Genomic DNA, 26,123 nt, shown 5'->3' with positions numbered 1-26,123 from the left:
TCGCGCTTTATCGGTAAACATAAAGTTACGCGTAGAACATTGAAGGCACCCGTGTAAATGATCGAACTCCGAAGTTTTTCATACATATCGTAAATACCTTTCCACGATATAATAATGTATTGTATATTATTAACTGTAGAGTATATGGCGATTTCTATTGTTTTGTATGTAATATCGATGTGACAGTAACGACGATTTAGTACGTACGTAAACGAAAGGATATCGATGGGTATCGCTTCTAGCCAAAAGTAATAGATATAAAAGAAGATTACATAATTTATGAACAGTCTCTTTTGTGATTAAACAATAAAGAAAGTAATCGTTTACTGCTAAGGAGACAGATAGTTTTTTCATTCTGAACATGTGCCACGATGCGAATCAAATTATCCGTGGGGGGGATTTATACCAACCGAGAGTCGCGTTTGTTACAAATGATAGAGCTTTTTTCCAAACAGAGGGTAGCAAGTTCGGCGCAGAGATTAGGTGGTAGGCGTACGTTAAGAGTTTCGAAATGAATCGCACAATTGTAGATTATATTTGTCGAGTTTCGTCGGTGTATTTCGGAAGAAATCAGAGTACGGACTTTTGCGTCTGGGTAAACGTGAAAGGTTTGTGATAGGACGATCGACAGATGATCGTTTCTTTCCAGGATGGTCTGCGTTGCTGTGTAACTACAATTCATTAGTATAAACTATGGGATTAGCGTGTAACTTTTTAAGCGTCGACGAGTTTCTACAGTTTTTTGCGCGATGCAAGACGTAATTTAAATAAACGATCTAAAACAGAATAACTGCAATGAAGAGCTTCGTATCCCCTATATGTTCCTTACAAACTAAAGCGAAACAAGTTTCCAACACGTCTCAACTAAAATACGCTCAGCGGAGTCGGGAATCAAAAAGAAAAAAACAGCGTCGATGATCCCTCTTCCTGTTTCGACAGGCAACAAATCAGCTATAACAATTATAACAAAAACACCCAACAGAGACGATGTCGCATTCGAAATGACTTAAAAAAAAAAAAAAAAAAAAAAAAATAAGAAATTGGACTCCTGTTGTTTTTTTTCCTTTTTTTCCTTACAGCTTAGCAAGCAATCTTATTTATTTTGGTACTCGATAAAATTCAATAATCATATGTTATAATATTGAGCCAGTCTGCAAAACTGTAGCGGTAGTAATGATAATAATATAATAATAGTAATAATATTTTTTTCTCCTAAGTAACCTAACGCAATATACTATTATTAGATGATATTATATTATTTAGTACCTAGGTAAACTTAAATTCAAATCTGGCGTTGGAGCCATGCGATAGGATTATCTAATTCTAACTATAGGACCATTTATCCACGTGCTTTGAGTTCTTCCCTCGCTTTCCTACTTTCGTCGAAGGGCAACGCGTGGGCGACCAAGCTCGGTGCGCCGAACGTTGGAAATCCAGTCCGTGGCCGATTCTCTTTCTCTTTACGTATACCGGAAACTGATATGAGATTGCTGGCGATGAACTGACTGATCAATCTCAGACGTTCGACTGCATCGATACGCAAAAGCACAGGGAGGAGGAGGATTAACGTCACTGCTTCGAGGCAACTTCTTGGCTCAGCGGTGGACTCGAATGCAGTGAGCGTCGGTGACATTACGAAGCGCACTTCTTGTATGTACAATGGATGCGACACGAATCGATCAGTTCACTAAACAGAGACGCGCGGACATGTTTAACTCGGGAAAGAAAGGCAAAAGAAATCCTCGCCTCTCGGGATAATTTCGCAAAGTTCTCGTAGAGTCGAACGCTTGTAACATTGCTTTAATAACAGTCTTCCCTGCGATTCGCGAAGTTCGTGTCAGTTTAAAATTCTACTCGTGTCTACTAAGTCTGACTGTACGCCGATACCAACGGGATGACAAACGATCAGCGATGATTCCGAGCGACTTCCTCGTTCCAGCGCCTATCGACAGATTTCTTTTAGCTTGCAAGTTTATCAATCGCCATGGGACCTCTCTATGCCTCGCTCAGCTCGAGTCCCCTTCGCCACCGCTAGCGTAGACGCGCGCGCTGTGTCACAATTATTGTCACCTACGACCAAGTCCTGAGTATAGCCAAAAAACACTGTTTAATGCGGTTTAATTACTTTTACATTATATAATTTCTCTCTATTCAATAGCATAAAAGTTTCGAGGCGATGTACATGCGGTTCTCCCGTGAAACTTCGCTCCTACTCAATTAACTTCTATTTATCGTGCGTAACGTTGGGAGAGGGGTGTGTGTAGGGAATTACAGCACGTTCCCCGTTATTAAATATTGCTAAATTTTCCTCGTTCCTTACTTTCGATCCAACTGCCGGTTTTCTCGGGACTAAACGAGGCCCAGAGCCTGGGCGTGCTGCCGGGCCTCTGAAGGTACGTGTGTCGTCAGCCAGAATACTGCAAATTATGCGTATAGAATGGTTCCGTGCATAACTATATAGCATTACGGTGGTCTAACAGTCTCCGTTCGACGGTAGGTAGCGTACTATACGCAGTACAATCGTGTGCACGGCTTCCCGTTGAGCGTAACAAAGTATAAACAAGGTGTGTCGCGTAAAAGGGCTCGGGCCCCTCGTACCCGGTACGTATCAAAACAGAATCATCGAGTCCGCCAGTTAATGGAACCAGTGCGATGGTTAGAAACTCATTTGCATGTACGACAAAGGAGGATTACTAATGCGCCAGAATGCGATCGACGGGGCGAGACGTTCAAGCTACGACGGGCTCGGGGCTGCACGGCTGGAGCTCCGGCTCGTTCTGCGGCTCCGCGGCGTTCGTGGTCGCGGTGCTCGACGTGTTCGGGTCGTGGTTCGGGTCAGGATCGGGCGTGACCGCTGCCCACTGAGTGGTGTAAGGCGCTGCCCTCGCCTGCCTTCTGGCTTTCCTCTTGGCGCGTCGCTGCTCCATCACCAGACGCAGGCGCCTCATCTTCCCTTTAGTCGCCTCGTTCTCCTTCGACAATTCCTCTGTCACAGAAAGCAGATTTTAGGGAGCGAGTCGCGGAGCGATCGGGAAGGGTTTTCAAGGAACGAGAGGATTGGTTTGATAGTCACGAAAAGTTTATGTACCGGTTGAGTATGCTGGTGTGGAGGAATCATGGCAACCGATGGGTGTTGAAGCACCGTGCACAGTAGTTGTCGTTCCAGTGGAGGACGGAGAGGCTGAGGACTGCTGACGACCACTAGAGTGCCTGTGGTGATGCCTGTAGTGACCTGCAGTGGCGGCTGGCGTGGCGCACAGCAAGTCGTTTAAAATGTGAATTATGGTACTGATGTCTCGCTTCGGGCGACCGTGTCTATCCTGGAGAGCTGGGTTCAGGGTTCCACTAAACGTACCGGAGTACACACCCTTTCCGTGGTGATGCATACTCTCTATTATTGCACCTTGCCTGCGTCTTGCATTTTCCTGCGTTCGGAGGACACATTACGCTCTCGTTAGTAATATTGCAATAAATAATGAGCAACGACAATTTAAGGGGTTATACCTTAGTCAGGCGGCCGAATAGAGGCGAATGTTTGATTTTTTTTTTAAAAAGCGGAACCATATATTTTTACAGAACTTTCTGCTCTTAAAAGAGCAACATTTAAAGAACATTTGGTAATTTTCTTTTGTAGAAAAATATTTACGGATGTTATTTTATTAAAAAAATTATCAAATGTTCTTTAAATGTTGCTCTTTTCAGTGCAAAAAGTTCTGTAAAAATATATGGTTCTGCTTTTTCAAAAAAAATTCACAAACATTCGCCTCTTTTCGGCCGCCAGACTAGGTATAACCCCTTAATCGATCCTTTTAACAGTTCAATAAAGAAAACTGTGAAAAGGTGGACTATTAACAGAATCATGCACTGAAACAGATAGAAAACACGATCGTGCAGTGGAATTCCACTGGCAACCGAGTCTGTTCGCAAAGAGTACAAAATTAGCATGTCTCTTCCGCCAAACACTGTAATCATCGAACCAAGATGTGCTTAAGGGGTTACACAGGTATTTCGGGGTCAAAAAATCGAAATTTCTTTTCCATTGTTTGTTATAGCCACAAGTTTTAGAAGTATTTTAAAAAAAAAATCATTGAAAAATTGGAAAAATTGCGAGAGTTACAGCTTAAAAAGTAACGGGCGAGCCAATGCAAGTTTTAAAGCCGTGGTTCTCAAAGCTATTTTTCTCAAGATAGTGAACATCGTAACTCGAGAACGGATCGATATTTTTTGCTGAAATTTTAACTAAACCTACAAAACACTTTTCTCCACAATGTGGAACTCGCTCAATAAGTTCGCATAACTTTAACAACATTTAAGACAACATTTATCACAGGATTACTTCAGTAAAATCTTTCAAAGTTGATATTTGTTGTACAACTCCGTGAATTTTTATTAAAATTCTTCGACCGAGTTCCTCATTGTGGAGAAGAGTGTTATGTAGGTTCAGTTAATGTTTCAACTAAAAATATTAATCCGTTCTCGACTTATGATGTTCAGCGTTTTAACACGTGCATTGCGCAGCGCCCAATTTGACGCTTTGTAATTCCTTTAATTTTTAATATTTTTCAGGTTTCCTTGTCTTAAAATGCGTGTTATATCCACAATAAAGTATTGTAAAACATGCAAATGGTATGAATTATTAGTCGTCCTTCAATCTAACCCAAAAGGAATTGTGAATTTTAGCCGTCTAATACCCGTGTACTCCCTTAAGGACCTAAGAGAACCATCGAGTGTCTCGCTCAGCGGTATACTTTACATTACAAATGAACTCTAAAGTCATTCCGGATCCCTGGCTCCGTAGTATCCACAGAAATCAACGCGAATGGTTAATTCATTGAGTCCCTTAGGGCCTTAGCTGGCACGCAGCTCTGAGTACAATACGAAATAGTGGTACACAGGGGGAACTGGCATCGGTAATAATGTATACCTCTGCGAGGTCGACCCGCGAGGTGAGTACCTCAGAGGAAAGCTGCTTGAGTTTCTGCGTCAAGTTACGGGATGCCTCGGCTAGCGCCCTGGTGTCAAGTGTGGCGGCCTTCTGCTCGACCAGCGACGAGGTGGGGCTCTGCGGGCTGGCCTCCTCGTCCACGATGCTCCTGGAGGTGTCGACGCCGTTGCCGGAGTGCTGGCTGTGGTGGTGAGCGGTGCAGAGCTTTTTCCTCGGCGGGGTGATGTCGTAGGGCATCGATTCCGAGCAGCCGATGGAGGTGTACTGTTGCAGGTGGTCGACAGCGGGCGAGGAGGATGGCTGGGTGGTGTTTGACGAGGTGGCGGGCTTGTTTCTAGAGTGATGGTGGTGGTGGTGGTGATGGTGGTGATGGTGGTGGTTATGATGGTGGTTGTGGCGATGGTGATGATGGTAGAGGAGGCAAGACTGGCAGGCGCTGGTGTTGCTGGGCGAGACGGGGTTGTGATTGCCAGCAGTGCGCGATGCTTGCGACTGGCTGGCGCAGAAGGACGAGTGCGGAGGGCTAATCGGCGAGTACGATGAGGAGGAGGACGAGGATGAGGAGGAGACTGACGAGGCGGTGGTCGCGCGACTCGAGCAGACTGGGCTGGTGGTCGTGGTGGCTGTGGAGAGGCTGGTGCTGCAGCTGGCGGCCGCGTGCAACGCCGACGCCAGGCTGCTTATCAGGGACGAGGTCCGCGCGGCCGCGGTGCCGTTTTGCAGCTTCGCTGAGGCGCTGGCGGTCGAGCGAGCGGCCAGCACCGTCGACCGTCTGCTCTGCAAGGAAGTCGAGACGTGGCTGGTGGACAGATTAGATCCGTTCGAGCTGTTCCCGCCGATGGTCAGCCCTGTCGTGTTGCTGGCTGCCTGGCTGGCTGTAGGGGAGGCCGGGGTCACCGTGGACAGTTGCAGCTGTATCAGCATCATGTGGTCCCCCAGCCGCATGGTGAGGTTCAGGGGAGCCTTACCGGACAGGAAGTCGTTCACCTGCGAGTCGTTCAGGCTCTCCAGCGCTTGCATCACGCTCTGCTCCGGCCGCTGTGCCTGGAAACGTTTGGACTAATCAACTGTGGTATAGAATCAAGTTCCCGATGGTACTGCAGAATCTTCTTCCTATACAGGCTACAGGGTTATCCATTTCAGACTGACGGCGCTCGCGCGAGTACAAATGAGGCTATTGCTAAAAGTATAGGTTCATGTAGATGCCAGTAGAGGGCACAAGGCGCTTTTGGCTGTCTCTCCCAATAACTTTAGTAGTAAACCTCACTGCCGGTGCCGCGCCGATTTTATCGTAGCGCACCATTAGTGTTGTAACTTGAATCGTAGGTTTTCCCTCAGAAACTGATTGTACAGTTATCTCGGGAGACAGCCAACAGCGCCTTGTGCTCTCTACTGGCATCTACACGAACCTAACTTTTAGCAACAGCCCATAGATGGCGGATGTATCGACATATGATTGTAGAAGTATGCGCGTGACGCTGTTGCCGTTCTCATTTGTAGTCTTAAATGGATAACCCTGTATTATCTCCTGGACGAAAATGCAAAGTGCCACCCCTAAACTGTGGTCGAATAACGCTCTAAAGGGACCAGTGGAAGAAGCCATAGTCCAGAACACTGGATTAACCAACCGCTACTGTTTCAACAACCAAGTCCACACCGACTATCCTTCCAAAGGAGCATAAGGTACAAGGTAGTACAGAGCTTCAGCGAAGGCTTGGATTAAGAATATAATATTCCCCCTTTGTGCCCAGGGCATATTGATGCCTTACAGCTTCTTTTAGCACATCAAGCCCCTTAGACCACCCCGCGGTGGCTATTGAAGAAGGAACAACTCCCCCTCAGCCCTTTCAGAGAGAAAAAGAAACTCTGAATGCCAATATAATGGCTCTTCTCCTCCTCGCCTGCGCTATTCATCCACCATAGCCAGATGAGGCTCGAATCGATGAGAGATGGAGACGCGAGAAGACCTGCAGAAGAGAGGAAACCTCGCGGAACCGCGGCTCAGACCCTCCGCCGCACGGATGGGCATCCCTAGGTACACCTAACGGACTTCCTTTCACTGACGGTCATCGTATATTCGGTAATTCGATTTGCGAGCGCTCGTACCGCGAAGAATCTGGGCTTCGATGAATGGACCCTACGAGCCACGTAATGCTTCCTCCACCCCCGCCCGCGGCCCTCGGGTCTTTCTTGACCCGGTCGGGTTTCTATTTCTTTCAGGATTTATTCCTATCACCAAGGGAACTTTGGTGACGCGAAAAATCCATTTTTTCTAAACTCTGACAACTGGGGTAGATCTGGAAAAATTGGTAGAATGAATATTTAATGTTTTTCTCGGCAATGAAATTGTGTAAAATTTGCAGCGGAGTAGGTATTTTTATTTAACCTAAATACAAACCTGCGAAGTTTTAAAAAAAAATAGAATTTTTCGGGTTACCGAAGTTCCCATGTAAGCCGTGTAGGTGAACCGAAAGTGCCAGACGAAGAAAATTATGTAACGAGTCGGTGTGTATATACATCCTCGCTGCGATACCCTTTGCACGTCCGATTTCCATAGATAATGGCCCTATAAATCATAGCTCGTGGTCTGTGCGAGGTAGCGAACAGTGCCCATGAAGAATTGTCTCTTCCTACCACTCAGGGCCTCTCAAACGGTCGTCAGAAGGTGAAGCGCGCGAGAAGCTTACGAAATATAGAACCTTCGAATTTCTCTGTAATATACCACTGTGCGAAGAAAAAACACAGTGGAATCTCACAAGCGTTTCAAAATGAACTCGCCCTTTCCCAGCTGCCGCAAACGCTCGCAGTGTAGTATTGGAACGTTTCGCGAATTCAGTGCAAATGCTGAGAAAGCTTTTGCAAGCTGCTAATCCGTCACTACTCCACTCCTGTTTATTGTTCACATCCTGTTCTACGTCGTATAGTACCTAGAAGCGAAACAATGAGGTAGTGAAAACTGTAGCAGTCCCAAAGTCGAAAGCTTCGAGTTCTGGAAAGCTTACCCCTCCTAAAAACTGCCTAACCTCAAAGTGTGGGACTCTCGCAGATTTTATAACCTCGCTGTATCTCTTTATACGTTCGATCCCATCACTACAGTCCCGAAGCACAAGCCGAGGAGTGGATGGAAGACTTCCCCTGAGAAAGTTAACGAGGAAGGGTCTTCCTGAGCATAGTTCCGCCACTTCTTTGCAGTGGCAGCGTCAGCGAGCTTGAGAACCCCTGTCGTGAGTGCTGTGACGGCCGTCGAGGAAGCCGATGGCGCCACGCTCGAAGCGCAACCTGCTATCAGCCGCGAATGCACACCATGAATCGTAAATGCTGGGTGTCTGTGACCCCCCTCCGCTTGGTCACGTCTAGAGCAGTGCTTCTCAAAGCGAGGGCGTTTAAATTAGCCAGGGGGCGATTAGGGTCTCAATAACGCGGGGCTGCACGTTATTGCCCGGCAAGGTTCGATAAACGTGCGGAACTGTGTACGCGTATGCAGACCTCTTTAGATCGATGTTCCATGGACTGCAACTTTGGAATGCTCAGAGCAGCTAAATTTTGGGAGATTAAAATGGGACAGCCTGTATATGGCGGTTGGAATAATTGGGAGAACTGATGGGCGCGGTGGCCTGAAGAAGCTTGAGAGACACTGGTCTCGAGCAGCGTTTCCCAACTAAATTACGCGACCTAACCCTTTGAAATTGAACTTTTATTATAACCTCTCGCGGAGCCTCAGTTGGCAGACGCTGGTCGTCGGTGGCTCGCGTTGCAGGACGGGGAAAAAGTATAAAGGTGGGGGGCAGCACGCACCACGTGTCCACTACTATCGAGGACGCTAAGTAGAACATAAACGACGAATTAAGTTAACGCTGACCACGAACGGCTCGGCTCTGAGTCAGTGCGCGGTGCTCTGGCAATGAAAGAAATTGGTTCCTACGGTGGAATGTGTATGTGGGTAATGGAGGAAGGTGTAGGTTCCTGCGCTGCTGCTCTTATCGGGCGAGACTTGTGTACCGAGTGACGTTGGCTTATGGTGGTTCAGGTGGCCTGTGAATGGGGGCGTTAATTGTATCTGGTACTTGAAATTAATCTGTTCTTATGATAGATACGTAATCTACAGAAGCGGTGAGAGAAAATGCTGAGCTATTAAAAGTAAGTCTCATTGGGAAGAATTATATCTCAAAATTGAAAGTAATAATTAATAAATAAATACTCTTTTCACACTCCGCGAATGGAATTTTTATAATATTCTATGAATACCTCTAATTTCGCATAGAAACTCTTCCTAGTAGAATTAGTTGGATTAATGAAGTGCGGTTGACGCTGGGAAACATTTTCTCAGAATGACCCCTCGCAGATAAAAACCGAATTGCGACGCGACCTCGCGACTTCTTTCTATCTCATTGAAACGAGTCGCTGGGAACGTATGACATCATCATCGCGTTCCTACGGTTTTCGTTGTCCGTCGAACGCGATCGGCCGCCTCCGTCCTCGCACGCAGACGCCCGCCGCGATTAATCGAGCTGCAGAAGCGATGCATCAAAGCGTCGCGGTTCGAATTATCATTTAATGCCGTTTTTGGACGCGTCCCGCGTGCCATGCGACCCCAGATAATGCGAAAGCAGCGAGGTGCTACCGCAGAGAATTTCCATAGCGCGATCGATACAACTTCCTGCCGAGGCATTTTAGAGCCAGCCGTTCCCTATCGAACTTCCAACTTATTTAACGAACCAGCAGGGTCGGCCTTGCTAACTAGCCTACACAGGAATCGGTGTCCCCAAAAGCCCCAAAAAAGCTATACTGATTACATAGTACCAGTGACGGATTTAACAGGGCGGCCGATAAGCAGTTGCCGCCTGGGCCCCTGCCCAGAAGGCTCAACCCAGGGCCCTATTCTTAAAAAAAATATGATTTTTATCCAAACTGTATTTTTTCCTGTAATATTACACTGAACTCGTTTTTAGTAAACTACCTCTTCATTTTCTTGAAAAAAAAATGGGCCCCTAAGAACGTTTGCCACCTGGGCCTTTTTTCTTAAATCCGCCACTGCATAGTACCCTAGGTTTCGCATACTAAACTAGCAAATCTCACTGCCGCGTCTCCCATCCCGTTACTCCACTACCCAGCGGAATTTTGCAACGTCTTATCGCCTGCCCTTGGAAATCGGAAGCGTAACGATGTCCAAAGTATTCTAACCGAAGCTCAGGGAAGCGGACTATGCGAGAGGCGACGGGCAGAGGGGACGATTAGTGCCTTTATTGGTCCTTTCTATTTTCATTAATGAATTAAAAAGCTAGGCCGTCGGTAAGTCGATTCTACTCGACTCGAGTCTTCCCCGAGCTCCGGCAGTTACCCAGGCAGCGACTAATACGCGAGTTCGGGGTAGCACTGCACGTCCGACGGGAGAATCGCTGCGAGAAAGGGAGGGCGAGAAGAGGGCCGAGGTGCGTGTCGATCGGGAGGCATTCTTAGGCAGAGAGAACCGATCAGGCTGACCAACTGTGCGGCTGGAAACCGGCGTAGGTCTCGCCCTGTTTCTTCCCAGCCACCCACGAAAGAACGGGAGCCGTGGTGTGCGCCCGTGGTGCCCCGACGCATACCCACACATCAGCGGAGCTTTTAAAATTGACTGCGGGTGACCGAGACTCGAGCGGGCGGTCCCCTTGACAGCCATGCGAACGAGTCTCGGTCGCGATAAGGACCCGTGGTGCGGTGTTGCCAGCGCCTCGAGCGTAGCCCGAAACTATTTCAATGGGAGAGAGAGCCGACCGTGTCCTTTGTATGCGCGTGCACCGGCTGCCCGCACGGACGAGCGAGCTTCCTTTTTATCGATTCAAATCGAATAACCACGCCGAGTCGCGCGATTCTTCGCCCTATTGAGCCGCGGGAGCGAGGACTACACGGTGTTATAGCAAGGGTCCTTAAAGAGCGGAACGCGTCCCAACGAACGAATTCACAGAAATCTAAGAAGATAAAGACCCGAGGCCTTCGATCAGAGCCGCCAGTACGGCCGAGATGGTTCAATTCACGACCCCCGGGTGTACCTCTGCTTCCAGCTGTCGCGCCGCTCGGCCAGACGGGGTGGCGATTTCGTCGAAGAGCGACGGGGCCAGAAAATAAACCTGCAGACGATACGGTGACCGAGAAACCAAGTGACCCGATGATACACGAACGGCGAAGTTAACGGCGTTTCCACGGATCGCGACTCCGCGCACGTTTTCTGCCTCTTGGGAGGATTCCTGTCCCGCGCATCCTCCGCGCGGCGAAGAACGGTTTTCGAGATGAATCCGGGTTGCGTTCACGGATGCGACGGTGGAAACGTGGCTCGAAACAGTTCCTTAACTTTCCTGCGTAGGGGCCGGGTCGCTTTTGACCCAGGCGCGATAGGAAACAGAGAGGGCGCTAGAAATGTTCCTACCAGGACGGCTGATGAGCAATTGCTGCTTAGGTCCCTGCACAGAAGGCCCTCGCAGGTCCCCATGACCGAAAAAAATTATGATTAGGTATAGATATCCAAACACTATTTTTTTCGTACTACACTTGGCCTGTTTTTAGTAAACTACCTCTTCATTTTCCTGAAAAATGGACCTCGCAGAACGATTGCCACCTTTGTTCTTAAATCCGCCACTGGTTCCTATGGGTCAAATGTGACCCGGACACCGTCGTGCGTTCGCACGCCGCGAGACAACCCTCTAAACTGGCAATTCCTAAGAGAGGGCTAAAAGAGATGGTTCTGGTGGGGTATTATTGTGAAATGATTGAAGACACGACTCACCAGTAGGCCAGTTTCCACGCTGGGCAACAACGTAAGCCGACTGCCATCTTGTAGACGGTTTTCCTCGAGCGTGCCTTCGCGCAGTAGCCTGAAAACAGATTATAGAATTAGTTCGAAATTCTGGCGATCGCTGGGACGCGTTCGGAAATAGTGGGAATCTAACGGTCGCGTATTTCTGGTAATTGCAGAGATAACTGGCTGGAGCGAGGCGTCACTCTCCTTATCGCAGAGTGACCGATACAGAAATATGCTTTGAAAGAACTATTCATGGCCAAGTGTTGGCAATCGAAGACTTCAATCGTAACGCAGCACAGACACAAGAATCGAGGATCCGAAGTGTACGTTCCACGAATACTTGTCTCTTAAAATGCAATCGGTAATTATTTAATAGTAGATGAATCATCTTGAAACGATGAACGTTGCGAAGGCAAAATCTGCATCTGTTTTAATATTGTAAAAGCTGTGCAATGTGTAATTAATTTTGAAACAATGAGTTGTGATTTTTCTCTCTGGAACAAATATACTCGAAACACTGTGCTGCCTCGTCATCGCGATGACGCCCCGAAAAACAGTGGGCATATGCTGATAACGAAGCGACGCGATCCAACAGATTAGACAATGCGATAAAGCCGCGGCTATCGCAGCAGCAAACGCCCAAAGAAGCCACAAATAGCGCGCGTAGAGATTGATATTGACTTAGCGTGTCGCGGAAGTCATTGTGCAACTTCCTCCCCAGAAATTTCACTTCCAATAAAAGGAAACACCGCGATACTTGCGTTAAACGAAACGTCCACGGAACATCTCCCACTTCCCAGCGGAAATTCGGATTAGAAAACACTTGTCCAGCCAGACGCGCACGTTAAAGCGAGCCCTTACGTCACGGGCTACGAGGAAGAAAAGATTTGGGCGTAGCTCTCATCCCGGCCCATTATCGCCCCCTTTCCGTTTCCCTGTTCGTTCATTAGAACGCACGTATCTGCCTAACGTTCGCATAGGCGTCGACGCCTGGCGGCACGCGTGCCGCTTTGTCTCGATCTATTCGGAATAAACTGAATTCCACGTCCTCGCGAAAGCGCGGTTCTCATGCGTCAAGATTAGAGAAACTCGAATTTGATTTATGTCAAGAGCAACGTTTACGCCACTGTCACAGATTACACAACACGAATTGGGCTTGCGACCGGCGGAAATTTCTTCTGCGACGCGTCTTTTGCACGCGTTACTATAAAAACAAGGCGAATCACCTGGCGTGTGTGCGTGCACGTTCGAAAGTACTCACTGGTCGCTGAGACGATTGCGAAAATACCGACATTCCTTCGTCAGCGTGTGCACCGTCGACTTCGATTCCGAGAACGCGTGCTCGCCCGTGAGTTCATCGAGCGCGACCCTCGGACGATTAAAACGGAGACAAAATTACCGGTGAACTAGACCTGTTCTCGCTTTCTTTCGCCCCGAGACTTTTATAGCAAGCCCACCGTGGAAAATGGAAACGAGAGGGCGACAAATACATATCGAGGCCTTCAACCGCGACCCTGGCGCCACTTGGCGTGCACTCCGAGCTTAACGGTTTTCGTCATGATCCTGCTGCGATCCAAGTCGCTGACCTTTATGCCCGTCGCCGGTAAAAACGGCCGTTATTTAACCCCCCGGAGTCAATTCGTTCCCAGTAGAAGCAACGATTTCCACAAATTCTCCAACGATAACTGCATAGAAGGTACCTTGCGTTGGTGAAAAGATGTCTAGCGATTCATCGATACTATCGCGTCGACCAATAGCGGACAATACTATGGGGACATAACCAATCGGATGCGCATTCCTTCCGCTTGCCATCTTCTCGGCAACCTGCTTCTGGGACGCTTAACAGTCTCCAGTAGACGAAAACAAACCGTTCGGCGCGCGATAAATCAGAATAGAGGGTTTCAGGGGTGGGACCGTGACATTTGGGCGAGCGGCGGTGAAAAATCGCTCGCTAGTGTATTTCGGGCGGCTGGGTCCGATATGAATGAGAAAGGGAGAAACGCGCGAGTTCTAAGAATACGGGCGGCGTCTAAACTCATGCGAACGTAAATACAGAAAGTTAGATAGGACAGGAACACAGTCACGGCTGGGCGGTACTATAAATATTATTTCGCTGCCTCGCTATCTGCTCCCCTGAGGTCAAGCCTACTATCGTGCGCCGCGCGAAAGGAGCCCCGCTTGTTTGCTTCGACCATCGTGTCGCTCCTCGATTAATCTGTAGAACGGGATCCATCGATCATCAAGCTACGAGCGAATAAAATTCGCGCGTGCATCACCGCTCCTCGGATTTCTTTATTTCAGCTGCCGGTGCTACGCCTATGGGAGACATTTAAATTGTAACCGTTAATCAGTGCCGGTTGATAATGCGAGATCTAACCGAGACCTTTATCCGTCGCGATGCACTGAACCGTCAGGGGATTGGACTAGTGATGTGCGATATTGATCCCAACTATCGATAATGCATATCAATATATATTGTTTCGTTCAATATCGATACATGAAATATATTATTTAAAAAGTATCTAAAAGAAGGTGCAATAACTATTATCGATATTTTGAACGAAGTTATCGATACCTGCAATTAGTAGTGTTTGAAATATCGATAAAAAAAATATCGAAATATCGACATGCAAATATCGATATGTACAGTAATCGATAAATATCGCGCATCACTAGATTGGACACGTCTCCGACAGATGACCCTCGGCGACCAAAACGCACACAGAGAAACCTAGCCGCCTTGTACAGGGTGTATAAAGAGCAATGGTCGCTGCTTTCAGCGGTAGAGCAACGTTGACGCGAAAAAGGATTTTAACATTAATTTTCACTGTTACAAACCACTTTTGTGGCGCGAAGCTATCTTTCAACTCTTCACCCCTGAATGCGGCGACCGTTACTTTTTATACACCCTGTACCTGCAAGGAGGATGGATGACTAACAGGTACGACGGTGTCGCGATGACACACACTGAACGGGCGACGCAAAAACAGTTAAGGTGAGGTTACACCACCGACTTGGGACTTGTTTTTTTTTCGTTAGCAAGAGCCCAGTTACCAATGGGGAGGGGTGGGCAGGCCTAAACGAAGCGTAAGTTCAGTGCAGAAAGAGTTTGTGGAAAGACATTTCGACGTACGAAGTTATTCCGATGATTAGAAGTTATTCCGGGTGGGCAAGTTACGTGACTCGCCCTGTATAATTAAAGCGATAACGGTTCTCTAGAAGGGAGGATTCGAGGAGATCATTGAATGACGTCAAAGTATTCCGCCCGTTTCACAAGGGAAATAACAGTGATACGGTCGAATTAGAGTCCGTCGGTCCATAGTTCTGCATTTAACGATACGCATGCGCCCAAGGAGCCGTGGAACGGAACAGAGAAAGAGACACAAACAGGACGCACACAGACGAACGACTCCTCGACCCCCCCTCCCGCACCCCTTCTGGATGCACGTGTCGCGTTAGCACACAGACAGACAGACACGACCAGACGGGCACACATGTGGAAGAGGAGCCTGGCGCGTGTGCTACCTGCGCCTGAAACTGGCTCGACGAGCACGAAGGAACAAGTAGTGATGGGCACCGTTCACTCCTCCTTGCAAGTTTTCGAGCAATTCGATCGCGGGGCAGAGGTTCTCAAACTGGTTACTGGGATCTTCATAATCCCATATTCCGCCTTTCACGTTATCATATATAATAAATGAAGTTAAACAAACACAGACGTTCGAAGATTGCTTCGACATTCGAAATGTACAGGATGTTGCAAAAGCGATGGCCACTGCTCGTGACCATCTTCTCTGTTTCATACCATTCATGGATCGCTTCAGTCTTGCTAAAGCTTTGTCAATTTTTATTTGAGAAAAGTTTATCCTTTTAACGAGAGGAATAAAAGTTTTTCTCACAAATGTCCACCGATCCAGTGACCAGCACTTTTTCAACGCCCTATAGATGGGAGCTATGTTTGATTTGCTACGATGTTCGATTGATTTCGAAGCGTCCCGTGGCCGTGGCTAATCCTGTCGCGTGTTTTATATATAGGTACACGAAGGGAAAGTTTCCTTTAACTCGAAGGATATTTAAAGCGACTAAAGTGTTCCGTGCAACTGGGCTGGACTGTGGGCTTGCAACAAAGGGGAATCGGATGGCCATCGCTACCAGAGATACGCGAGAGGCAGAGGGGGGAAGGACGAATAGAAAGAGAGAGAATTCCAGCGATGTGTTGCGTACGGGAATAGCCAGCCTCGTCGTCGTCTCTCCGAGAGTGTTTCTCTTGAGAACTGTCTCTCTTTCCTCGTCTGGCTCTCGCGGAGGATGGCTGTCACCGTTCCACTTTACGAGAACGCGATTCCCGAGATATTCTACCTACTCCCCCAGAGCGAGAGGCTCGACGCTACGGTATGCCAAGCTTCTTCTCCACCATGTTTCTCTCGCGTGCTCGCACGAAGGAGGAGGATCAGTCCGTGCTGGCGGCCCCCGCGACGCCTACGAATATTATGCCCACTCTCTCTTTTTCTCGTCGCGTCGATGCCGCCCGTGTTTTCGTTCCTTCTCTCGGCGCGCCTCTCACGAAACACGCTCCACGCAACGGCGTAACACCGTGCCACGGTACACACACACACGTTACACACCTACCCCGCGCGCTCCTCCTTTTCCTGCACCGTCTCTTTCCTTTCTTCCGACGAAGGGGAGCGCAGGGCGAGGTCTACGCCTAATTCTCCCTCCCCCGTGAGAAAAATCCGAAACGATCCGCGACGCGTCATCGATCTATCGATGATCGATGAAACCTCGCCACGCGATCCTTTATCGCGACCAGCCTAATATCCCGCGAGCCTATACTCTACGTACGAATACGAGACGTGATGCTACCAACCTTTCGCGGTGTAGTAAACAAATGCGTTCCTTGGCGACCTTCAGCCTCTTGGAGATGATCTTCTTGAGATTCTCGACGGTGTCGGTGTGATCGACGGTGAGGTCGAACTGTCCCCCGGTGGTCGGCGTGATGCTGATGGTAATTTCGTCCGGCTCGAGGACGGTGGCGGCCACGCAGCCACACCCCGTCGTCGAGGTGGCGGAGGCGGAGGTGGACAATGACGACGAAGAAGACGGGGCAGCAGGGAGCGGTGACGCGGAGCCGGCCCTTATCGAGCCCTGACCCCTGTGCTCCTGCTGCGGCGCAGAATACGTGGACGCCGCGTTGCCCGCCGCGGACGGCGTGTCTCCGTCGCGTCGCGACTTCCCCGAGCCGTCGTCGTTCTCACATCCCGTTGCCGTCGTCACGTCCGACGGCGGTCCCGTGCTCCCGTCCATTCTGCCACGGCAACTGGCGACGACACCTCCGCGACAGTGTCGGCGTGCCCGCGGCACCTACTTTGTTCCAGCTCGCGTTCTCGCGCACGGCTAATAACACAAACGCAGCACCCGCACCCGCGCCTGCACCTGTGCCTTCCCCGGCGTCCTGGCTGTCCGAGACGCGCTCGGCCGTGTCGGGGGAAGGTCCGTGCACGGTGCCTTCGGGAACGCGCACGCCGCGAGAAACCACACGGAGCGAGAGAGAGAGAAGGAGAGATGGTAGGAGAGGGGAAGAAGGCGCTGTGAAAGAGAAACGGACACGGTGAAAAGAAGTGGGGGGGTTAGAGAAAGAGGGATAACACTCTCTTACGATTGATTCCGCGAATATCTCCAGCTGAGCGTTCGTTGCCACTGAAACTACGAGGGGAAAAGGTTCCTGGCTCTCTGTCCACGGCTCGCGCTTCTTATATTCTTATCTCGCTGCACACGCGCACATAACAGACGGCCCAACCTCCACTGCTGAACCCTGCGACCTGCGACCAGCAACTGAATAGCCGATAGCCCGGACTTCTGCTAGCTAACGAGACCCGGCCGAGCTTCTCCCGAACGATCAACGGTCAACGAACATGGCGGGTCGTGCGCAACTCGCCGCTGATGCGCGCGCCACGAGAGCCTCGCGGAGGGAAATTTGAAACTGTTTCGGAAAAGAAGATTGATCGATTCTACAAAAGCAAATCTTTGTCCAAGCTTTTTCTCATAAGAATTCGCATCTCAGACACTTTACGAGCAAGGCATTAATATCAATCCGTCGGAAATGAATGATTTCAGGAAGATGGTTCCTTATTTGAAAAAAAGCCAGGCATGGGCCAGTACAGAAGAATATTCATTTTACAAGTTCTTCTTTTATTTAATAAAGAATGTTTGGTTCAATTAAAGACGCGTTGTTCACTATGTCGCTCTAATTCGAAAATGTCTTTAAATGCCTGGGGATTTAATGTCGGGAAATGAAAGGTATAATTGTCGAAACGAAGTTTGTCTCATGTAAATTCATTTAAATTAAATAACTTAAGGTGTACTCGATAGTTGGAATCTATTTCGATACTGTTTCAAACAGTAGAGTGCTGTCGTTTTTACGTTTGGCTTGCTGATATGAACGCTGACCATTTGAATTCTCGTGTGTTCCATCACCACAATCGATTTATTACACTCTTATTGTCCAGCAATCTGATATACGTTCTGAAGATGCCTGCTCAATGTGATCCACACATAACAAATCACAATTATGTCCTTAAAAGTATAATTCCGTTCATGTACATACGTATATACACACTCGTAGTAGATTCTGCAATGCACGTGACACATTTAACATTCTCTAAATAGTACAGGTCGCGCGAGATTGTGGAGAACCATTAAGTGTAGCTTACATTTTAATACCCAAAATATTCTGCTCCCGTTTACCCTCTTCGCAGTATCGGAAGAACATGCACCGGTACATTAACATTTACATACAGCTGCGGAAACAGATGAATTACATTAAGGCCTCGATCGTAGCGTACGCCAACGTTTCCACGTCACTCCCCCCCCCCCCCTAGTATTTTATGTAAAAAAGGTATTGATATAAAAATATACACTTATGGGCTACAGTTAAAATAGCGATATACACAATACTCATTTATCTGTGCGAACGACACAGAACGCATACATATAATACATAGTGCTGTACACTGCATACACGTCGAATAGAAATTCGGGTACTGAATTAAAGTACGAGAGCGTCCCTTGCATTTTGGCAAGTATCGTCGGATGCAAGGGACACGCAAATTCACGATCCGAACTCCTCCGTGTCTGACTCGATAGATTTGAACTCGTAGCTTCCCCTTCCGTCCATTTGCAAGTAATACTGAGAAACAAGATAAATTGTAAGTTAGACGGTCTGGTTAGACACCTGTGAAGACCGCGCGAGCCTGTTAATTGCTTCGTACCTCGTGATGCTTCCAAAGTGATCGCCGATGGGAAACGGTGAATAACGTGATGTTTGCTTCCCTGCAATACGAATACATCGAGTCCTCTACATCCACGCTGACCGCGCTCGTGCATTCGTCCAGTATAGCGAACTGTGGCTTGTGATAGAAGAGTCGAGCCATCTGTGCAAACGATGATCATGATTGTAATAGCCAAACATTGCCTCGCACGTGCTTTACATTCTCTGCGATTGGGGAAGGACGTTACCGCTATGCGCTGCTTCTCCCCGCCGGAGAGAACGTCCATCCAGTCGGCCACGACGTCCCAACCTTGTCCCTCGCTGTTGGTAAGATTCTCCCTTTCGAGAAGATGATTCAGCTGAACCAGGTCCAGCAGCTTCTTCAAATCGTCATCCGTCATTTGCCCGCGCCTTATCATCTCCGGCTTCGTGTGAGGATAGATCACTTGGTCCCTCAGAGTGCCCAACGTCATGTAAGGACGCTGGGGGATGTAGAACAGCTTCCCGCACGGAGGCTTGGTGACTGATCCGCTCCAAACCGGCCACAGCTGTTTCCAAGGATTAAGCAGGTTTAAACATCTGAACAGAGATATCCACAGTGTCGACTTACTTCTCCCAGGATTCTGAACAGCGAACTCTTCCCGCAGCCGTTTGGCCCGCACACCAGCACGTTCATTCCCGATTTTACTTCAAAGGATAGTTCTTTGATAAGGACATCTCCGTTGGGAGTTATCAATGGCACACCATCGAACCGAATAATGTTATTCTTGGTAATGATCTTCCCACCGCCCGGATACCCGATCGGCTCGTCCTTGAAGTCCGACACCATTGTCCTCTCGTACCTTCCCGCGTTCAGATCGTCCAGGACGACCTTTATCTGCATCACTCTTGCGGTGAATCCTGCCAGCCGCGTCATCTCCCTCCCAGCTAGGATTAGTCTGCCTATAGCTTCTGCTAATTTCACTAACATCCGGCCGTACGTGTAGTACGCCTTAAATCGATGATCCGACGATCCGGAGAGAACGGCATGGTTCTTCTGGAAGAACGGTAGACTCACTGCGTAGAAGCCGACTATCGTTGCCATGTCTGAAACGTTAAATCTTTATGTTACATCGGTCTACGAGTGGTTATTCGCACAAGTCGCGTCTTACATTTGCCGACGAAATTGTCTATCACCCCTATGAATGTTTTGAACTCCAGAGACTTCCGGAGGTGCACCACCTACGAGGAGCATTATGTACACAGGGTAAAAGGTTTCCCGAATGCCGACGTGTCTTGAAAGGCTTACCAGCTTATAGAAACTAGCCAGTAAAGTTAATTTTTCTCTGTTGTTTCCTTGGTAGAACGCAATCTCCTCGGAATTCGTGATCAACCGCGAGTTAATGTGCCGGTACTCCCCTTCGAGTCGTTGTTCCTTCACTGTCATCGGCCCGATGGGCTTACGCAGGTGAGTTAGCGCAGTGCCGGCGAGGATGAGATAGGAGAGAATCAATAGCGGTGTCTGCAAAACACGACGCGCGTTAACTAAAGATACACGCATACGACTAACATTCGATTAATATACCTGGCCCCCGAGATTAGTCGTAAGCCTGTAGACGTAGATGAAAATGTCCAGCAACGGCTTCGCGACGTTGCTATAAAGGTCTGTGCAACTTTCGCAGAATTTATCAACGTCCGTCGTTAAAAGTTGATCCGGATTCGCTATGCGGCTATCTAAATTACTCATCTTGTAGTACGTAAAACCTCTGTAACAATTAGAACCATTAATAGCATTCCTGACATTCCGCGAATTAGGTACCCCTGATGAATAATTCATAGTTCGTAATAGTGCTTCTAATTTCAATATTTTAAAGAATCTTGTCCAGTCATGTCACAACTCCGCTTCAACCTCTGACATCACGATGCATGCACATGAGGCTGTCATAAATAATTCGCTACAAGTTACTATCTTGAGCTAGAGAGAGCAAAAAAAAGGTTGACTTACTTGAGATACTGATCCATTAAATCCCGTGTGATATTTGTGCGCAGCCTCAACTTCATTTCGAATATCCCATACTTCAGTACGTTGTTCACGACAGATATCTATATAAATATAATCATGGAAGATAGCATGGGTAATTCTTTCCGCTCGGTGAGAAAGGAAAGCTGCTCGCAAGCATCGACTAAATCTCACGCCGGACGCGTCCACTTACCAAAGGCAGTACGGCCAAGAACTTCATCAGTCGCTTTTTAAACAAGGGAGTGTCCATGTTGATGATCGATCTAGAAAGAGAAGAGAGTGCAAAATTTGCAGCATGACTCGTGCGAATTCATCTGAGCAGATAAGAAATGGAACGCACGCCTCGATTAAAGTGCCTATGTTTATCATCCAGAGGTCACAGAGGGACCTTGCAATCAGCGAGCCAGCGATGAGAAGCACGAATCCAAATTCAGTGGACACGATCGAAGGTATGCCGATGGCAAGCAGTTGGCGTAGTTGGCGGAAGAATCTTGCATTGACATAAGCCTTTGGGCTCTTCGGTTTCTCCTATGGAACAGACGGTACCTTTATGGTTAACGATCACAATCGACCTCACCGTCCAAATCTCATCGATCGTACCTCTTTAATAACATACTGGATGTCATTGGCGGGCCACGCGTTTCTAGGAATGGAAGAAATCAGTGCTTGATAATCTCGCTGATAACGACTTCCGAGCAGCACGTCTTTGTGGCTAGTTTACCTGCTTTTGCCGTGCTGTTTTTTCCCTCTTCTTCTCAGGATCCATACCAACGCGGTCAACGCACAGGCACCAGCCAGCGTGCGCCTGCTCGTCAATTTGCTAAGCGTTGGCGCCATTCCTTCTGATGTGGGAGCAGATCGAGCAAAAAAGTCACCGTCTTCCACCGCGGTCTCGACACTTCTGTCTCTGCCTCGACGCCAGAGAAGGTGAACAGGTGGTGGGGCGGGCGAGACTTGGATGATTCAGCTATACTTCACACCACGGGCCGCTTCCCACTGCTTCCCGCTCGCTACTGTGTACTGCTGTTATTTTCACCTACCGCTAAACATCGCCGTTCCAATCTTATGCCTCGTGGCTAACGATCAAAGTACAAAAACCCGAATGTCTTTACATCATCGTGTACTGATGAACTCTCGATTAAATGACTACTGATGTAATTGAACTATACAGGACGGCACAAAAGAAAAGGGGACACCTGAGTCGGTGTGGTTACTACTTACTGTAGGAAAGATATTCTATTTTAAATGCTGCTTGTAAATATTATCAGTTACGAAAAAGATATAAGCAGCTTCTGCCACCAGCAGCAACTCCACTATCTGAAGTAACAGAAAAAATAGGACGAGGAATTTTTATAATAGGCCACCGTACCTGAGACATAGTCACAAGCAGTGGCGGATTTAACAGGACGGCTGATGAGCAGTTGCCGCCTAGGCCTCTGTACAGAAGGCCCCCGCAGGGCCCCATGACCAAAAAAAAAATTATGAGTAGGAGTTATAGGTATCCTAACACTACATTTTTTTCGTACTACTACACTTGGCCCATTTTTTTAGTAAACTACCTCTTCATTTTCCCGAAAATGGGCCCCTCAGACCCATCTGGGTCTTTTTTCGTAAATCCGCCACTGGTCACAAAACAAATTTGTATCTGTTAACTTCTGTTTTTTTTATGGCCTGCGTGACCTTGAAACGGTCCGAGCCCTGAGGGCATAGAGAAATTTCACAAACCGTATATTGCTATCCACTGCAGATTCTGGAACAAGTATCATTCCCTGCGTCATTGAGGAAGTAGATAATGCTAATGAGCTTAGAAGACGATTTCTCTTGGGAAATAAAGTCCAAAATCTGGACCACAGTTTCTGTACAGGAGGTTTCCTATTCGGGAACGTCGTACATTGGAAAAGTAAATGTGCAATTTACTTAGATAACTATGCTTGATTTTATCGCATTCTCCTTCGTTTGTTTAAACACCTAATGATTATTCTATCATTATCGCTAAAAAAGAATAATCGAGGTAAAGGAATTGGATTATTGTTTCATATACCTTGAAATATAGTGGTACATACACACAGAGGGAAGGTCGCAAAGTTTCCGTTTCTACTATTTATTTCTATACTTCTTATTCGAATAAAAAGTGTCGTTTGCTTATCTCTTCGGTTGGAGGTCCCTGCAGCACTAAATAGACTTCAGTCGATCGCTAAAGCATTGAAAATACATGGTAAGTAAACTGACTAATCATTGCGGATGCGTCGATCGAATTTTTATTAAAAACGAATGCGATGAAGTACACGTGACGAGATGGTATATCGGTTTTATTATTCTGGGAAATGTTTGTACGCCAAATGTTGCACCCTTTTGTCTGAAAATAAAGCAAGGTCCTTCTCCTTCTTTTTTAACAGGAATATTAATTACCAGCCCTTGCCATAGTGATTTGCACCATCATTGCTCTGCCATTATTTAAATTATAAAAAATCGAGGATTGTACGCGTTAATTATTCAAGAGTTTACGGTATAATAATATGATAATACTATTGGGTGCAATGAATTACATGCAAATATATGGTCACGTTTCAATAACCTCTATTGTTCGCTGGTTTTAAACTAAATCCTTGGTCAGGGTTATTTACTCTTAAATGGTATGCGAAAGGTGTGGATGCCATGGTCGCGGTGCGAGTACTGTTATCACTGTAAGAATAAGATAACAGCGTTACTATTGAAGTGCTATATTACGTTCGACGAAGAAATTATCTTAAAAGGTAAAACCCCGAACTCGGGAATTCAAAAATTCTGAAACTTTGTGAATATGTAGGGGATTTCCTTCTGATTACAACACAATGTTTGTTTGCTGCTGAAATTCACTCTCAGGGGGTGAAATTAACCCCCGAAAATTCGGCTATCTTCCGATTCTATTTTGTAACTCGCACCCTGTAAGAGGTAGAAAAAAAGTTTCAAGACAGAAGTTGCTTCTTTTAATTAGATCTATCATTTGGTGACAAAATTATTTTACAGTCCACGAGTTATAACCCAAAATCGGTAAATAACCGGATTTTCAGCGGTCAATTACACCTACTTAGAGTGAATTTGGGCAGCAAACAAAAATTCCCTTGTAATCAGGAGGAAATCCCCTTCGTACTCACGAAGCCTCAGAATTTTTTGAATTTCCGGGTTTGGGATCTTCCCTTGTTAGTTAAGTCGAAATACATTTTCCAGAAAAAGCTGTACGTTTCCCTTATCAACCCGCTGGACTCCAATCAGCTTCAACGTAAAAGTAAACACGAAGATTCGTATTCTCACTCGAGTGATCGACGGTCAGCCTGGCGTAGCGATAAGCATCATCTGTAAGCAGAAGCAACGAAGAATGAAACCTTCTCAAAATTAATTCGCCGTTGCGAAGCGTCTCGCAAGAATCTTCTACGAGGTTAAAGCATTGATCCTCACTATTTTCAAGCTTCTCGCAAGCCTGTTGCGATTCATCCACTTCTTGCTATTAATTCATTATCTTTTTCTCGCATCTCCTTGCGCACTCTTTCCCCTTTTATTCATCGATCCTCGCTATTATTTGTACAAGTTGCGAAACATCAGTCCACGTGGATTCGTAGACTGCAGTTCACTCAACTGAGCTGTCGAACAGAACCACGTGCAATTAGTACCCGTTCGTAAGAATCGTGGCATGAAAATGATTGCATATACAGCGGGAGGGAAGCCGGACATAGATTCTCAGCGGGGATTTCTCTGTCTCTTAACAAGTAGTTTTTAGAATCAACGATGAAACTCTGATCGTGGGGGCTCTGCTCGCTTACTCCCTGGTATTCGTTTGCTAATTACAATCAGATACGTACAAAGGGCAAGTAATTTCCACGATCATTTGAATGAATAATACTTCAAGGGCGAATGAATACGAAACGAGTAAATTCTAATAACAAGCGGCATACAAGTGATTAATGATTGTGGACTGAACAGTTGATGCGTGTAATATGGATGGACCTTGGCGAACAAGGTACTGGTGGAAATCATTGACAGCGAACCAACGAAGAGGTCTTTTTTCTTAGCGGCACGATGAATGAGGGGGTGGGAAAAGATTGGGCAACGGCGGTGCGTCGGAACAATGGAATTATGGGGCTGTAAGGTTTGATGTATGTCGAGGGACCCTGTATGAGTATGTTTGAATATCGATGACGCAAAACCTGTACTATGTAATTATTAATTTCAGTTCGTAATCACCTGTTTTCGAAGTTCAGCGGACGCTTCCATGCCTCTCGTCTACTTCCAGTCATCATCCTCATCATCCTCATCCTCATCCTCATATTCATCCTCATCCTCATCCTCAATCTCATCACTATTCACCATCATCAACATCCTACCATCATCACCATCATCATATAATCATCACTATCACCGCCACCACCATCATCACCATCATAATCATCACCTTCATTCATCGAATGGCTGGCAACCTGTATTATGTAACTCGCAAATGCTTTCACTCTGTGCGATTCTGTGCGTAGAACCACTCACTCATTCCCCCTTCCCCTCCTTGTCGATGGACGAAACAACGGAATATGAAATTAAACAGTATCTGCGCGTACAAGCCGAGCCGCTCTATTGGCGTTGAGTTTTGGGACCTGTGCGCGTCGCAGTACTTAGCGATTCCCTGTCCCCTCGTGGTTCTCAAGATTTCAAGTCCCCGGCTGGGATGTTCTTCCAAGGCTATCGAACCGCTGGATTCGCTCTGCCAAGGTCCGAAGGCGGGTAAACGCTAGGGCTGGGACCGTTTGTCGAATTTTTCGGTATTCGAATATCCGAACACTTCAGTTGCGCAATTGTTTAGCGAATACAATTCGAATATCCAAGTATCCAAATACCAGTCGAATATTTAAGCGTTCGATTACCATTTGAATATTTAAGTGCATCAGTATTCGAATACTGAAATACTCCAAGTTTATACGTAGCATTCGAATACTTGTAAAATATTCCAATATCAAATTATTCGAACAGTCCCAGCTCTAATGGACACCCAGACCCTGGCTGCGATGGAAGAATATCCCAAATGGATGCGGAGAGTAAGTGCACCGGTTGCAGGAGCTCGAGAAATTTGTCGCAATTCGTTGGCCTGTTCCTCAGGCTCAGCTGCTGGATACAGCGG

The 26,123-nt window shown here is 47.2% G+C and overlaps 2 protein-coding genes and 1 long non-coding RNA gene across 7 annotated transcripts; all 3 read right to left on the bottom strand.

Moving 5' to 3' along the window:
• Window positions 1-1,799: 1,799 nt before the first annotated feature.
• LOC143377015 (uncharacterized) lies at window positions 1,800-17,617 on the bottom strand. Of its 4 annotated transcripts, none has more exons than XM_076827907.1 (5): window positions 16,585-17,617; window positions 11,706-11,793; window positions 4,925-6,004; window positions 3,089-3,425; window positions 1,800-2,986 (listed from the first exon to the last, which is right to left on the bottom strand). In XM_076827907.1, exons 1-5 carry the CDS (start codon window positions 17,019-17,021, stop codon window positions 2,730-2,732), a joined length of 2,199 nt encoding a protein of 732 aa, XP_076684022.1. In that variant the 5' UTR covers window positions 17,022-17,617; the 3' UTR covers window positions 1,800-2,729. The 4 variants fall into 4 exon arrangements, with proteins under 4 accessions (XP_076684022.1, XP_076684023.1, XP_076684024.1 ...); XM_076827908.1 differs by having other exon boundaries at window positions 4,925-5,989; XM_076827909.1 differs by having other exon boundaries at window positions 4,955-6,004; window positions 16,585-17,616.
• On the bottom strand, window positions 6,019-11,699 carry LOC143377020 (uncharacterized). Of its 2 annotated transcripts, none has more exons than XR_013087227.1 (3): window positions 7,948-11,699; window positions 7,344-7,872; window positions 6,019-7,242 (listed from the first exon to the last, which is right to left on the bottom strand). It is a non-coding gene; the product is annotated as an uncharacterized LOC143377020 (long non-coding RNA). The 2 variants fall into 2 exon arrangements; XR_013087228.1 differs by having other exon boundaries at window positions 6,019-7,872; window positions 7,948-9,786; window positions 9,951-11,699.
• Window positions 17,618-18,182: 565 nt separating the features above from the next.
• On the bottom strand, window positions 18,183-22,005 carry Pmp70 (ATP binding cassette subfamily D member Pmp70). The gene is made up of 12 exons (XM_076827912.1): window positions 21,705-22,005; window positions 21,584-21,626; window positions 21,324-21,511; window positions 21,177-21,246; window positions 20,969-21,066; window positions 20,549-20,729; window positions 20,273-20,485; window positions 20,136-20,205; window positions 19,595-20,070; window positions 19,233-19,532; window positions 18,986-19,147; window positions 18,183-18,903 (listed from the first exon to the last, which is right to left on the bottom strand). Exons 1-12 carry the CDS (start codon window positions 21,818-21,820, stop codon window positions 18,826-18,828), a joined length of 1,995 nt encoding a protein of 664 aa, XP_076684027.1. The 5' UTR covers window positions 21,821-22,005; the 3' UTR covers window positions 18,183-18,825.
• Between the last annotated feature and the right edge of the window lie 4,118 nt (window positions 22,006-26,123).

Source organism: Andrena cerasifolii, chromosome 15 (assembly GCF_050908995.1).
Source record: "Andrena cerasifolii isolate SP2316 chromosome 15, iyAndCera1_principal, whole genome shotgun sequence".
Taxonomy (NCBI): domain Eukaryota; kingdom Metazoa; phylum Arthropoda; class Insecta; order Hymenoptera; family Andrenidae; genus Andrena; species Andrena cerasifolii.
This window is presented reverse-complemented; position numbering and strand designations above follow the sequence as displayed.